The sequence below is a fragment of the Dendrobates tinctorius genome, unplaced genomic scaffold, assembly GCF_039654945.1.
Source record: "Dendrobates tinctorius isolate UK_male_01 unplaced genomic scaffold, ASM3965494v1 ptg000022l, whole genome shotgun sequence".
NCBI lineage: Eukaryota > Metazoa > Chordata > Amphibia > Anura > Dendrobatidae > Dendrobates > Dendrobates tinctorius.
In genome coordinates, this window is record NW_027361690.1 from 92,807,844 (window position 1) to 92,825,073 (window position 17,230).

Consider the following 17,230-nt stretch of genomic DNA (forward strand, 5'->3'; position numbering starts at 1 on the left):
TTGAGCCCTGCCTCTATGAGCCTGTTGCGAATTGATCTTGCCGTGCACTTCACCCCAGCTGCCATTTTCCATTACTTTTGTAGGTCACTTGATGTTAACCTGCGGTTGCTGAATAAGATGACGGTCATCCTGGTTAGTGGAGAGTCATTTTCGCCCTCTGCCAGTCAGTAGCTTTGTTGTCCCCAATGTCTGCTGCTTGACCTTGTTGTAATGGACTGCCATCTTAGACATTTTAAGGATGGGGGCAACATGACGTTCACTGTATCCCTCTGCTAGTAAAGCCAGAATTGAGCCCTTGTTTTCCTCACTCAAGACTTTTCTTTTCAACTCCTTTGGCATGGTTAAGTTATTTTTTCATTTCTATTACTTTTGGGATATTACTAGCACTTGTTTTGCCATCCAGCTTGTCCTATTGCAAGAGGATTGTGAACACCACAGCAGGTTTTTTTTTTATATTTTCCTTCGTTAAATAAGATTTGTTTCAGGTGCTCACCTAATCAGGAGCACATTAAGTAGAATGAGGTGTACTCTGGTTGGAATTCAACTGACACTGGAATGGAATGGCTGTCAGACATGCAGAGAAGCTGAGTTTTATAAAACTGTGCAGTGGTCTCTTAATTTTTTACAGAGCTGTATATATATTGTGACACAGTGACCGGCATTGTTGTAAATGGCCGGTATGTGTCGCATGGGATGAGGTCCTCTGTGCTGAGACCTGTAGTTCTATGAGCCTTGTTTAGTTTAGAGGGGCTAGGCTAACCACACACACCTTCTACATATAGGGGTGGTTACAGCTACATAATGGGCACATGGGCTGTGTGTTGTAAAGTCCTGCGAGTGGACCCAATTCCTAAAGAGCACATGGTGAGGTCATGTACCTGGATGGTCTCTGTTGGAAGGTCCTGCGAGTGGACTGGTTCCTGAAGAGCACAGGGTGAGACCATGTACCTGTGACAGCTAACTGTGGTGGGGAAGCTACCATCCTTCTGAGGGTCTGGACTGCTGGGTTTGGCCTATGGAACAAGTCATCATCCAGGACAGTGATCCCAGTTAGTCAGCTTTTCAGGAAGCCAGGACTGACAAGAAGTCAGCGTGTGGAGCAGAGCTTCAGGAAGGTAAACTCAGAAAAGGTGGTTGTAGTAAGGGCAGACAAGTATCTGCTACATGAAAAGACTGGTGGTGCCTTACTATGTTCCGTTGATGTTAAGTAATGGACTATGCATGGTGCGATATATGATGTCTAAATAAACCGAATAGACAGTTTAAGCGAGAAACATTCCTGTGTGCTTTTATCCCATTGCCAAGTGAGTGTCCCCCAACACACACTATCTTACAATATATATAATGTGTATATACTGTGTGTGTGTGTGTGTGTGTGTGTGTATATATATATATGTATGTGTGTGTATGTATATAATATATATATATGTATATTAAGGATGCTGTTTAAAATGTAAAGAAAGCAAGAAGGCAATAATTTGGAAATCTCTTAGGCTAGTTTCACATTAGCGTTTTTTTGCGCAGCGCATCGTGCGCATAAAAAACGCAAAGAAAAACGCAAAACAAATGTGCGTTTTTTTTTTCTTCATGCGCACGCTGATGCGTCAAAATAACGCAGTGTTACTTGCGTTTTACATGCGTTTTTGCATGCGGTTGCGTTTTTTATGCGCATGCGTTTTTAGGTGTGACATTTCACAATAGAAAAATCCTTGACCACCAATGGGTCACCAGTGGGCGTGTGTCATTGGAATGTTTTATAGACCCTGTACTGCTGAATTCATCAGATTTTGCTGCTGTTTCCGGTGTCAAGATGGACCTGCGTCTGGATAATTTCCGCTTCAAGCTGGATCTTGACATTGCGCTGTCTCAGGCGTATGCCTTTTGTTGCCAGCAAGAAAGGGAGAGGGAGAGACAGCAGAGACGGCAGCGGCGTCGGTTTTGGAGGCATCCAATCATCGAACTCCGGGCAAGCCGTGGAGCATATCACACGCTGTACAGCGAGCTACAGGAAAACCCAGAGAAATTTGCTGACTATACACGGATGTCCCAGGAAAGCTTCCTTGACTTGCTGGGTATGGTTGAAGCAAACATTCGGAGAAGGGACACTCAGCTCCGGCATGCCATTCCTCCCGAAGAAAGGCTCCTTGTCACCTTACGGTATGTATGTTGTTATGTTTGCATAATTTTTTTGGCTTTTTCCCTTTTTTTTTTTTTTTTTTTTTTTTTGGTCCAAAAAATTAGGTTTTTTTTTGGCTATTGAATTTTAACATTATTTTTGGGAAATTGCTTTTTTGCATAATGGTTTTTCTTCTGGCATGTACTAATCCCAAGCCTTTATAAAATGTTTTTTTGCTATGTTGTATTAAAAAAACATGCAAAATAGTTAGGCCATGTACTTTTTTATTTTCAGTGTTTTTATTAATACCCAAGACAGAAATATAATTATTTTTTCTTTTTATGTTTGGCAGGTTCCTGGCAACTGGAGAGAGTCTTTCATCCCTGCATTTCCAGTACCGGCTGGGAATCTCTACTTTATCCGGGATTGTTGCCGACACCTGCAGGGCTCTGTGGGATGTTCTGTGTCCGGAGTTTCTGCCATTGCCCACTGCCGAAAAGTGGCTTCAAATATCGGAGAAATTCTGGGCAGTCTGCAATTTCCCGAACTGCCTAGGAGCGGTGGACGGGAAGCACATCCGCATCACAAAACCCGCAAGAAGTGGCTCCGAGTACTACAACTACAAGAAGTACTTTTCCACAGTCCTAATGGCCATTGCGGATGCAGACTGCCGGTTTGTGGCGGTGGACATAGGGGCATTCGGACGGGGCAACGATTCACAGACTTTTAAGAACTCTGATATGGGCTGGAGGTTGTACGGCAACCATTTCAATTTTCCACTGGCACGGCCTCTTCCCCAAACCCAAACTCCACCACTGCCATTTGTAGTGGTTGGGGATGAGGCATTTCAGATGTGCCCAAACCTGCTGAAGCCGTACTCCAGCCGTGACTTGGACCACCGCAAGAAAATTTTCAACTACAGGCTTACGAGGGCTCGCAGGACTGTAGAGTGCGCCTTTGGCATTCTAGTGGCCAGATGGCGAATTCTCAGCACCGCCATCAATCTCAAAATGGAAACAGTGGATGAGGTGGTGAAGGCATGCGTGGTTCTGCACAATTTTGTTATGGTAAAGGAGCGGCCGAACTTTGACATGGATGAGCCTGCTGCCAACCCTTTGCCAGATTTTACTCAGCACCCTCTTCGGTCCTCAGTCGAAGTTGCCCAAATGAGGGACCAATTTGCGGACTACTTTTTATCCGATGTTGGTCGTGTAGCATGGCAGGATCAAATGGTTTAATAGTTTTGTTGTTTGTTAAAAATAAAATACATGTTTTTTTTATACCTAGTGTACTGTGTCTTAATAAACTCCACTACTCACCTGCCCAGGTTAAAGTGAAGAAAGGGAAACCACCATAAAAAAAAAAAATATATATATATATATATATATTTATATATATTTATATATATATATATATATATATATTTATATTTATATATATATATATATTTATATATTTATATATATATATATATATATATTTATATATATATATATATATATATTTATATATATATATATATATATATATATATTTATTTATATATATATATATATATATATATATATTTATATATATATATGTTTATATATATATATTTATATATATATATATTTATATACATATATATTTATATATATATATATATAATTTATTTATTTTTTTTGGTGGTTTCCCTTTCTTTACTTTATACCGGATGGTCAGCCATCCAACTCTGAAAGGGATACTATATTTCATTTTTTTTTTATTTATATATATATATATATAATATATATATATATATATATATAAAAAAAAATGAAAAATAGTATCCCTTTCAGAGTTGGATGGCTGACCATCCGGTATAAAGTAAAGAAAAACAAACCATAGTGTATGGCGCAGTGTGTGCAGGCGGCGAAAGACACAATAACCAAACATTATTTTGAAATATAAATTTAACATTTATTTTACTTATTAGTTGTTGGAAACTGGGGGGTGTGGAGGGATGAGGAACGGCTTTGGGTGGAGTAAGGGGTTCTAGGGGAAGGAGGAACCAAAGAAGTGGGGGAAGGGAGCCGAGGCAAGGAAAGTTGTGAAGTGGGAGGTGAGGGAGGAGGGAGGGTAAGAGTCCTCCTCTTTGTTTTTTTATGACGGTGGCCCGTCGTCTTGCTGCTGTCCTCGCTTGAGCCTGAGGACTGGCTAGACCCCGGGGACCGCCTTGAGCCTCTGGACCGCCTTGAGCCTCTGGACCGCCTTGAGCCTCTGGAACGCCTGGAGGCTGTGGACTGGCTGGAGCTGGGGGACCGCCTGGCGCTTGTGGACCGCCTGCCAGGATCTTGTACCTGCTGTGGCATGCTGGTGGTGGTGGATGTCCTGGCAGGGGCCGTAAATATTGAATGCGGGTCCCCCAGCTGATGCTGCTCCGAGGTGGTGGTGCTGGTGGCGGTCCATGCAGGCGTGGTGGCTGTGGCGGTCCATACCGGGGTGGTCCTCCCGCTGGTGGTGGTGGTGACGGCGCTACAGGCAGGGGTGGTGACGACGGGCCATCCAGTGGTGGTGGCGGCAGCAGTGGTGGGCCAGGCAGGAGCAGCGCTTGGCATGGTGTTGGCGGGTAAGTGTCCAGCTGCACTCGGACTTGGGGCGGTATATTGGTGTCCGGCGAGGCTTGGAAGTGTGGTGGCTGTGCAGTGATATGCAGCAGAAGTAGGTAATGCTGTAAAACGAGTCAGGGGTGGCACCGGTGGAAATGCCACCGCTGACTGCTGCATAATCCTACTCTGCTGCATAGCCTGCATAAAAGCATTGTTGCAGGCCTGCATGACAGTCAACTGGAGGTCAGGGGTAAGGTGTTCCGCCGTGTCCCGAGCTATTTGGGTGTAAAAATGATGCGCTGGTCTGGCGAGGTCGACTTCCAGGCGCTCAAGGCGACCCTCGATAGACTTGTACCGTTGGTCCAAAAGGAGGAAACCACTCTCAAGTCTATCGGAGAGTGCCTTGAGGCTACTCTGAAAGACCGAGCTCAATTCAACGAACTCGGGCATGAGAGGCCTGTCCGAGGTCCTCTGCCGCTGCTGGCGGGAAGTGCCCGCAAAACCAGTGGCAGAGACCTGGGACAGGGGAACACCTGAGCGACCAGCTTCCTGGTCTCCAGATGACTGTGGTGCAGACCTGCAAGGTGCTTCCTCGCTGATGGATGGCTGGGAGGGGTCCGGGGCAGCTTGATGAAGGACCGCTTCGGGCCCAGGTTGCAGGGTGCTGCTCCAGGTGCTGTGAAAAGAAAAGAAAGAAATTACTACCATAAATTAACAATCGCCAACTCCTGTGGAATAGAAAAGCACAGAATAAAACACAATACAACTAGAAAATACTTACGTTCGGGAGGCAAGGACCGGTCTTAAAAATGCCAAGGCACGATGGTATCTGTACTTCGTGCCGGTCCTTGCCGCAGCACCACTGCGAACCTTATTCTCCTGACGGATATCCCTGTTGAAGCGGTCCTTCATCGAGCGCCAACGGGTTCTGACTTTGTTCACTGTGGTGGAAAAAAAAAAAAGAAAAAAAGTAAGACTATGCACTGGAGGCTGTGATCATCCAACTGTGTGTGATGATAGAAACTCCATGGAGTTAATAGCATCACACACAGTTGGGTGATCCCGGCCAAGATCACTGCTGCATCACACTGCATTTAAATACTTACGAAAATCCTTGCGGACCCGGGGAGAGGCGTTGTCCCAGCCATCCATCAGCGTTGCGGCCACCTCGTTCCAGAGCCGCCGGATCACCACGTTGTCCGAGTGCAGTTGGTGACGGGTGTCCCACAACGGGACTCGCTCCTGGACTAGACGGATGAGCTCGTCGTTGTCCAGGGCGAGGTCCTCCTCCCGCTGTGGAGCCTAGAAAAGAAAGACAAACATTAATCTTTGAAAGATTTTAAAATAAAAAATCTTGAAAACTAGCTGAAGAGCCCGGCGCTGCCCGGGCATAGTAACTAACTGTGGTTAGTTATAGAAAATTATAATTATCCTCCATCCCATAGTCCCGTGCCCATATTCCATCATACATATCCTCCATCCCATAGTCCTGTGCCCATATACCCATCATACATATTCGCCATCCCATAGTCCTGTGCCCATATACCCATCATACATATTCGCCATCCCATAGTCCTGTGCCCATATACCCGTCATACATATCCTCCATCCCATAGTCCCGTGCCCATATACCATCATACATATCCTCCATCCCATGCCCATATACCCATCATATATATCCTCCATCCCATAGTCCCGTGCCCATATACCATCATACATATCCTCCATCCCATGCCCATATACCCATCATATATATCCTCCATCCCATAGTCCCGTGCCCATATACCATCATACATATCCGCCATCCCATAGTCCCGTTCCCATATACCCAAACAAACAAACATACATACACACACACACACACACACACACACATACACACTTTGAGCTTTAGATAAACAAGCCATGAAAAAATTATTTGTTTTAAATGAAAATAAATGCAAAAAAAGCAACAAACATCGAAAAAAACAACCATGAAAATTAAAAAAAAAAAAAAAAAAAAAAAAAAAACCAGACTAGAAAATAAGTAAAAAAAAAAATAACAGTCCGTCTGTACTTACATCACGTCTTCCCGCCCGCACTTGGCCTTGCTGCTCCTGCCGTTCCTCCGGTGGTGGTGGCGTGATGGAGGATGAGGTCTGAAAATTAAACCAAAAAAATTAATCACATGTGTTTATTTTTTCCAATCCATACGGAAGCATAGTACTCACTTCTTCTGCCTCTTGCCCTGTCCCGGGGACATATTCCTCACCAGATGAAGACATGCTGCAATAAAAAAAAAAAGAGACATAAGTACATAGAAATGTATTGAAATTTCAGCCAGACATTAGGTTTTTCATACTTACATTGGTGCAGCTTGTGCTGTGTGTCCACTCGTGAGCAATCCTTAAAGTATTGTGGAATCCCAGTGCCCACACCATTTTATCACCTTGGTTTAATTTTTTTTTTTACTGTCTAGACCACATTTCAGTCATGTTTATTGTAAAAACGCATGCGCATAAAAACGCAAGCGTGCGCAATACCATGCGCAAGTATTGCGCTCCCATAGGCTCCAATGTGGTGTTTTTGCGCATTCCGTGCGCATTCCGTGCGCATGCGTTGTTTTAACGAGACAGGGCGGAACCAAAAATGCAACATGTTGCGTCTGACGCGCCTGGCGCGAAAGACAAAAAAACGCATGCGCACGAAAGCGCAAGTATGCGCAAGACAATGCGCACATCATGTTAAATATAGGTGCGCAGTGCGCATGCGCACTGGTGCGCACGATGCGCTGCGCGCAAAAGCGCAAATGTGAAACCAGCCTTATAGCGATATTTTATTCAGAACAGAACATAAAACACAAATGAGAATGTGAAAGTTAGACGTGTCCATTTCATTTGAAAAGGGTAACTAAAAATTGATGGCAGCAAACCATCTTGAAAATTTTGGAGAGGGTTGACGACAAAAGACTAAAACAGTAGGTGATACTAATGAAAAACCGTTGGAGGTTTAATTTCTATTTAAGTCACATGACGGTGTATAGAAAGAGCATGTTCTAGAGGTAAAGTCTCTCAGAAGCAAAGATGGTCAGAGGTTCACCAATCTGAACAACTGCATATACAGTAAAAGTTGTGGAACAATTTCAGAAAAAATGTTGCTCAATGTAAAATTGCAAAGACTTTGAATATTGCACCATGTGCAGTACATAATATCAAAGATTTGTAGATTCTGGATCATGATAAGCGTGTGCTCGTTACCTGGGTTTGCCTAGGATGCTTGGATATGCACCGAGTATTGTGGGTGCTCAAGTGACATGTTTGAGCCCCCAGTGGAAACATGTTTTGCAGTGGTTAGACAGCCACAAAACATGCTGGGATAGCCTGATATACATGGAAAATCTTTACTAGTTTTGTGGCTGTCTAACAGCTGCAAAACTAGCGACTGCAGGGACTCAAACACATAACTCGAGCACCTGCAATACTCTGTGCATACCCAAGCTCCCTAGGCCAACTCGAGTAAAGAGCACTTGCATTCCTCACTAATTCTGGAGAAATCCATGTGCACAACAAACAAGGTCAGCAGTAGTGTTGAGCATTCAGATACCGCAAGTATCGGGTATCGGCCGATACTTGCTGTATCGGAATTCCGATACCGACTTCCGATATTTTTTCAATATCGGAATTCGGCATCGGAATCGGAAGTTTAAAGTTGACTGACAGACTGACGTCATCATGATGCGCGGTGTGTGCGCATCATGATGCGCCGTCATTTCGGGCCTTCCGGGGGTCTCTGCCGGCCTGCCGGGGGGCTGTGCCGGCCTGCCGGGGGGCTGTGTGGACTGCCCGGGGTCTGTACCGGCCTGCCGGGGGGCTGTGCCGGCCTGCCGGTGGTCTGTGCACCCTGTGGGGGTCTGTACCGGCCTGCCGGGGGGCTGTGCCGGCCTGCCGGTGGTCTGTGCACCCTGTGGGGGTCTGTACCGGCCTGCCGGGGGGCTGTGCCGGCCTGCCGGGGGGCTGTGCTGATGTCCGGGGGTCTGTGCAAGCATCGTCCGATGGGACTACAAGTCCCATCGGGCGATGCCTGCTACCATGACAGTGATTGACACATTAGCCAATGATGGGACAGTAGTAGTCCCATCATCCGGCTAATGTGTTAAATGTTAAAAAAAAAAAAAAAAAATACTACATACATACTACATGCATGCTACATACATACTACATGCTACATACATACTACATATATACTACATACATACTACATACATGCTACATACATACTACATGCATGCTACATACATACTACATGCTACATACATACTACATATATACTACATACATACTACATACATGCTACATACATACTACATGCATGCTACATACATACTACATGCTACATACATACTACATGCATGCTACATACATACTACATGCTACATACATACTACATATATACTACATACATACTACATATATACTACATACATACTACATACATGCTACATACATACTGCATGCTACATACATACTACATACATACTACATACATACTACATACATACTACATGCATGCTACATACATACTACATGCATGCTACATGCATACTACATGCTACATACATACCACATACATACTACATACATACTACATACTACATATATACTACATGCATGCTACATACATACTACATGCATGCTACATACTACATACATACTACATACATGCTACATACTACATACATACTACATACATACTACATGCATGCTACATACATACTACATGCATGCTACATACATACTACATGCCACATACATACCACATACATACTACATACATACTACATATATACTACATGCATGCTACATACATACTACATGCTACATACATACCACATACATACTACATACATGCTACATATATACTACATGCATGCTACATACATACTACATATATACTACATGCATGCTACATACATACTACATGCTACATGCATGCTACATACATACTACATACATACTACATGCTACATACATACCACATATATACTACATACATACAATACATTCATACAATACATACATAGACATACAGTACATATAACATAGAGTAACATACTTACCAATACTTGTCACATTGTTCCCCGAAGCCATTGTCTTTTCCGGAATAAATATTAACATAACAAACCACAAAAATACTCACCCACGATCCGAAGCAGTCCACGAGTGTGTCCCACGACGATCTTGGGTAGAGAACTGCAGCATCAGCTGTTGCTGCCGTTCTCTACGGGCTGCAGGAATCCAATGACGGAAGGTAGGTATCCTTCCGCACTGTATTCCTCCGCCACTTAAAAAAAAAAGTCCCTAGTCTCACTTTATGCCATTGCTGCGTGGGAAATTCCCACACAGCAATGGCATAAAGTGAGACTAGGGACTTTTTTTTTTTTTTAAGTGGCGGAGGAATACAGTGCGGAAGGATACCTAACTTCCGTCATTGGATTCCTGCAGCCCGTAGAGAACGGCAGCAACAGCTGATGCTGCAGTTCTCTACCCAAGATCGTCGTGGGACACACTCGTGGACTGCTTCGGATCGTGGGTGAGTATTTTTGTGGTTTGTTATGTTAATATTTATTCCGGAAAAGACAATGGCTTCGGGGAACAATGTGACAAGTATTGGTAAGTATGTTACTCTATGTTATATGTACTGTATGTCTATGTATGTATTGTATGAATGTATTGTATGTATGTAGTATATATGTGGTATGTATGTAGCATGTAGTATGTATGTAGTATGTATGTAGCATGCATGTAGCATGTAGTATGTATGTAGCATGCATGTAGTATATATGTAGTATGTATGTAGTATGTATGTAGTATGTATGTAGCATGCAGTATGTATGTAGCATGCATGTAGTATATATGTATTATGTATGTGGTATGTATGTAGCATGTAGTATGTATGTAGCATGCATGTAGCATGCAGTATGTATGTAGCATGCATGTAGTATATATGTAGTATGTATGTGGTATGTATGTAGCATGTAGTATGTATGTAGCATGCATGTAGTATGTATGTAGCATGCATGTAGTATATATGTAGTATGTATGTAGCATGTAGTATGTAGCATGCATGTAGTATATATGTAGTATGTATGTAGCATGTAGTATGTATGTAGCATGTAGTATGTATGTAGCATGCATGTAGTATATATGTAGTATGTATGTAGCATGTAGTATGTATGTAGCATGCATGTAGTATGTATGTAGCATGCATGTAGTATGTATATGGTATGTATGTAGCATGTAGTATGTATGTAGCATGCATGTAGTATATATGTGTTATGTATGTGGTATGTATGTAGCATGCATGTAGCATGCATGTAGTATGTATGTAGTATGTATGTAGTATATATGTAGTATGTATGTAGCATGTAGTATGTATGTAGCATGCATGTAGTATATATGTAGTATGTATGTAGCATGTAGTATGTATGTAGCATGCATGTAGTATATATGTAGTATGTAGCATGTAGTATGTATGTAGCATGCATGTAGTATATATGTAGTATGTAGCATGTAGTATGTATGTAGCATGCATGTAGTATATATGTAGTATGTATGTTGCATGTAGTATTTATGTAGTATGAATGTAGCATGTATGTAGTATGTAGTATGAATGTAGCATGTATGTAGTATGCATGTTGTATGTATGTAGCATGTAATTTTTTTTTTTTTTTTTTACATTTAACACATTAGCCGGATGATGGAACTACTACTGTCCCATCATTGGCTAATGTGTCAATCACTGTCATGGTAGCAGGCATCGCCCGATGGGACTTGTAGTCCCATCGGACGATGCCTGCACAGACCCCCGGAGCCTGCACAGACCACCGGCAGGCCGGCACAGCCCCCCGGCAGGCCGGCACAGCCCCCCGGCAGGCCGGCACAGCCCCCCGGAGCCTGCACAGCCCCCCGGCAGGCCGGCACAGCCCCCCGGCAGGCCGGCACAGCCCCCCGGCAGGCCGGCACAGACCACTGGAGCCTGCACAGACCCCCTGGCAGGCCGGCACAGCCCCCCGAAAGGCCCGTACAGACCCCAGAGAGGCTGTACAAGGGCAGGAAAGGGTTTTTCTTATTCCGATACCGGAAGTCCCATAGACTTGAATGGGACTTCCGGTATCGGAATCGGCGATACCGATACTTTTTTTAAAGATCGGCCGATACCATCCGATACGATACTTTGAAGTATCGGACGGTATCGCTCAACTCTAGTCAGCAGTCAATATTGGATGCTTGTGATCTACAGGCACTCAGGCAGTACTGCAATAAAACAGGCTTGATCCGGTCATGCAAATCATTGCATGGGCTCAGGAAGACTTTCAGAAATCATTGCTTGTGAACACAATTTGCTGAGCAATCCACAAATGTAGGTTAAAGCGCTATCACGCAAGGAAGAAGCCATGTAGCAACACAATACAGAAATGCTGCTGACTTCTGTGGACCAAAGCTCATTAAAGATGGACTGAGGCAAAATAGAAAACTTCTGTGATCACAGGAATCAAAATTTGAAATTATGTATGGAAACCATGGATTCCGTGTCCTGTGAACTCAACAGGAAAGGGACAATGCAGCTTCTTATCAGCGTACAGTTCCTGAATCTCTGATGTTATTGGCAGCTTACACATCTTCAAAGGCACTATCAATGCTGAGCATTATATAGAGGTTTTAGAACAACATATGCTTAATCAAGGATAATGGCAGTTTCAAGGAAGGCCTTACATCTTTCAACTAGACAATGCTAAACTACTTACTGCATGTATCATCATAGCATGGTTTCACAGAAGAAGAGTGCAAAAGGTGAACTAACCATCTGCATCCCAGATCAGATTAATAGGAAATAATTGGTGTCTTATGTAATGAAAAACCTTTCAAAGAAGACCCAGAACTGTTGAGCAGAGAATCCTACATCAGAAAAGAATGAAAAATCTTTCCTCTCCCTAAACTCATACAATAGTAGTTGTGGAGAAACAGCATTGTATCTTAATTAACCAGACATATATTTTTAGCAAGCCAGAAAGAATAGACTTTTATCCATATGTTGACTTTTGAATATGTGTTTCTTTCTGGTTGGTCAAGAAAATAGACTTTTGCTTTTCTAAACCTGTCGTATTGACTTGTAAGTTGACAATTTGTTGTGACACATTGTCCAAGCCAGTTAGTTTGTTGACTTTTAAAATAGATTAGCAAAATCTCCAGTCTTCTGCTTTACCTGTAAATACTGATTGAAGCACACTTGGTAACCATAATAAGAGGCTATATGCCTCTGTGAGAGTGAAAAAGCCAGAGATTTATCCAAGACATCTAGACATCCAGAGAGTCCAAACAGGACAGCAGCCAATACATCATGGCTCCATCACAAGGGACACAGATTTATCATTCTACAGGATGCCAGTTTAGCAAACCTCGGCCCCGGCTGTAAGAATACAGATCAGCTCTATTGGCTATTGCAAATCCAAGGATATGTTTGGAGAAAGCCAGGTTTGGGACCTGTCGGTCACCTGGCTCCATGGAGATGTTTAGAGAAGCCAGGTGGTGACTCTCTGGCCAACTGGCCTTGTACCTGAATGATCTGTCATCTTCCTGTGCTTATCGTTACCTCCTCTCTGTGTGCGTGCCACACATATCTGTCTATATAGTGGTTTAATAAAGTATTGCCACACTGTTTTGCCCTCACTCTGTGTTGTTTGAGTATCGTTATGCTCCCGTTAAAGGGAGAGTGGGCATTTGGTGGGATGACCCCCTAGTTTGGCTAGTGGATCGGGGTGCCCGCCGACCCCCCCCCCCCCGTCTTTCCACAGTAGTGTCTTTGCCACATAATGTGGGACATTCTGAGGAATTCAGCATGCTCCAAATTAAATTGTAAAATCCAAGTACATGTACAAAGAGAGAGGTACCACAAAGTCATTCTTTGTATCAGAACAGAACTCTGTTTATTATATCATCGATCAGGGTTTATATAGATTTTGGCTGGATATACATTATAACAATATATTTGGCTCAGCTTATCTCTACATATCTGCTGGCATTAGCATACATATATCTAATTGGCTAAAGTTAACACTATCTACACCCAGCATTAGAGTCTAAGTGTAGCTTAACTTCTTTCTTTCACTTTCCTGTTATCCCTAAGTCCCTTTAGATTAAGAAATTCCAGAGACCCTAATCTAAATATATGGTAGTCTGACTCCATTTTGCAAGCAAGGAACTGCAGGTGCAATAACCAAAATGGAGTGGTGACAGATAAATCCTGCTCTCACAATTCTCTTCTCTTGTGGCAGTGGGTGGCTGTTCCAGCCAAAGTGCCCGCCTGAAGACTCCCCCAGATACATTCTCCTCCCCTAATATCTCCTCTTCCTACACCGCTTCACTGGATCAGTCTGCCTGTCAACCACAGCATGACAGGGAAAAATGACCCAGCTCCCAGGACAGAAAGTCTTGATAAAATGTATGATACTCTTTATTCAAGATTATTTAAAACCAGGATATGTATCCAAATAAGTATCAGAAGCATTAAGAGCAGTAGTCCAAAAAAAAAGTGGGAACATGGGCAAAGAATTGCTATTACCAGACGCATTTTGAACACTAAATGCGTTCTTAAACTTGGTATGAATATGTGGCAAGGAAAAGGAGGACCCTTATATGTGCACATTATTGATTAAACAATGATGCAGGTGTGTCTGATTAATGAGAATGGTATGTGGGAACAACATATAGGAAAAACAATAAGATTAAAACTCACATGTACGTAATGCCAAGTATTTCAACGATTTATCATAATTTATCTTCTGAGATTTAAACCCGAGGGGACCCTTGTGTCTAAGGAAAAAATCCAGTAGGCTTCCCTGTTATTGAGTGTTTTTTTCACTCTTACCGATATGGATATGCTTGGGAACATGTTCAATAGCAAAAATAGAAAAACTAGCAGTGATTGTTAATAAAGCATATTGACGTGTTGTAAGTATTACAGTTGGCTGGATGAACAGTATCATACAAATGTTCCCTTCTTCTCTTCTTAAGTTTCCTTGTAGTGGAACCAATGTATTTCAACCTGCATATAGTACATTCAATATTATAGATCAGATGATCTGTATTGCAATTCAAAAAACCTTTAAACAAGTTGTCCACCACTTGGACAACTTCTTCTCATACCCCTTGCTTGGCCCCCATAAAAAAAAATAAAGCTTAAACTCGCCTCCAGTGTTGGCGCCATTCCTTCAGTGTCAGCACTCCTCCTTCTGGGGTTCCCATGTGGTTGTTGTGACACGTGATGCCAGTGTCCAATCAGAGCTGGCATCGTTGTCCCAGCCTCCTATTGAATTAAGCAGGAAGAGGAAGTTCAAGATCAACTGCAGCCCTGACTTCCTTTCTATGTTCAATTTGCCGAAGGCAGTGACAGTAACGCCAGCACTGATTGGGCATCGAGGTCAAATGTCATAATAGTAGCATCAGACCTCCAAGACCGCGAGTGCCAACTCTGTGGGAACGGCAGCAACACGGGAGGTGAGTATAGGCTTTATTATTTTATGGGAGCAAACATTTGGATCAAGAAGGGGTTGTTCTGGTAGTGGACAACCCCTTTAATATTGTTCGTTTTGCTATTATCAGTTTTGGAAAAAGATTTTTTTAACAGCATATGGGCATGTCTTACAAGTCGTAAAACCGCATTTGTGAAAACCGCTAACAGATAACCAGTTGCCGTGGTTAGTGGTGGTATGGTTATTGTACGGACTAGGTGATAAATAGTTGCCTATCATAGATGCTTTACGAGACGCAACCCTGATTCCCTTTTCCAAGATGGAGTCCATGATACTATCCTCCCTGAGAATTTATAAATTACATTTCACTATATTAGGACTAGCTGAAAAAATGTGTCATAGGCAAGTACTAAAGTGGGTATTTCACAACTTGAATTGTTTTTACTTCAATTGTTAATTAAAGTATTCCTGGATTTGGCATCTATGATATTAGCTGTACGGTTTAAGGACCATGCAGGATAATTTCTCTTGGTTAACCTGGAGTTAATGGTTGCAGATTGTCTCTGAAAAGGAGTATCACTGAAGTTGCTCTTGGCTCTGGTCACGTTTTCTGGTTGTAACTGAGTCATTCTAGTAAGGAGGCTTCTGCTCTTGCAGTCTTTTTTTTCGAGCTTATTTAAGTGTTGTAGGCCCAGTTTTCTCCAGTGTTCTACCCCACCATAATCCAGGAGTCACAATGAGACCCATAGCCATTATTGGCGGGAGTAACACATACAGTGCTTTGCGAAAGTATTCGGCTCCCAGGAACTTTTCAACCTTTTCCTTATATCATGCTTTAAACATAAAGATACAAAATGTAAATTTTTGATGAAGAATCAACAACAAGTGGGACACAATTGTGAAGTTGAACAAAATTTATTGGTTATTTTTAAATTTTTGTGGAAATTCAAAAACTGAAAAGTGGGGCGTGCAATATTATTTGGCCACTTTAACTGTCAGTGCAGCAAACTCACTCTAGAAGTTCATTGTGGATCTTTGAATGATCCAAAGTTGTCCTAAATGATTAATGATGATAAATATAATCCACCTGTGTGTAATCAAGTCTCTGTATAAATGCACCTGCTCTATGATAGTCTCAGGGTTTTGTTTGAAGCACTGAAAGCATCATGAAGGCCAAGAAACACAACAGGCAGGTCCGTGATACTGTTGTGGAGAAGTTTAAAGCCGGATTTGGATATAAAATGATTTCCAAAACTATAAAAATCCCAAGGAGTACTGTGCAAGCGATCATATTGAAATGGCAGGCATATCATAACACTGCAAATCTACCAAAACCCGGCCGTCCCTCTAAACTTTCATCTCAAACAAGGAGAAGACTGATCAAAGATGCAGCCAAGAGGCCCATGATCACTCTGGATGAACTGCAGAGATCTACAGCAGATGTGGGACAGTCTGTCCATAGGACAACAATCAGTCGTACACTGCACAATTCTGGCCTTTATGGAAGAGTACCAAGAAGAAAGCCATTTCTCAAACATTTCCATAAAAAGTGTTGTTTAAAGTTTGCAACAAGCCACCAGGGAGACACACGAAACATATGGAAGAATGTGCTCTGGTCAGATTAAACCCAAATCGATTTTTTGGGCAACAATGCCAAACGATATGTTTGGTGTAAAGGCAACACAGCTCATCACCCTGAACACACTATCCCCACTGTCAAACATGGTGGTGGTAGCATCATGGTTTGGGCCTGCTTTTCTTCAGCAGGGACAGGGAAGATGGTTAAAATTGATGGGAAGATGGATGGTGCCAAATACAGGAAAATTTTTGATGAAAACCTGTTGGAGTCTGCAAAAGACCTGAGACTGGGACGAAGATTTGTCTTACAACAAGACAATGATCCCAAACATAAAGCAAAATCGACAATAGAATGGTTCACAATGAACGTATCCAGGTGTTAGAATGGCCAAGTCAAAGTCTAGACCTGAATCCAATTGAGAATCTGTGGAAAGAGCTGAAAACTGCTGTTCACAAACG

General features: G+C 42.6%; 1 protein-coding gene across 1 annotated transcript; it reads right to left on the reverse strand.

Moving 5' to 3' along the window:
• Window positions 1–4,002: 4,002 nt before the first annotated feature.
• On the reverse strand, window positions 4,003–6,406 carry LOC141084300 (uncharacterized). The gene is made up of 3 exons (XM_073568936.1): window positions 5,793–6,406; window positions 5,468–5,627; window positions 4,003–5,362 (listed from the first exon to the last, which is right to left on the reverse strand). Exons 1-3 carry the CDS (start codon window positions 5,836–5,838, stop codon window positions 4,063–4,065), a joined length of 1,506 nt encoding a protein of 501 aa, XP_073425037.1. The 5' UTR covers window positions 5,839–6,406; the 3' UTR covers window positions 4,003–4,062.
• Between the last annotated feature and the right edge of the window lie 10,824 nt (window positions 6,407–17,230).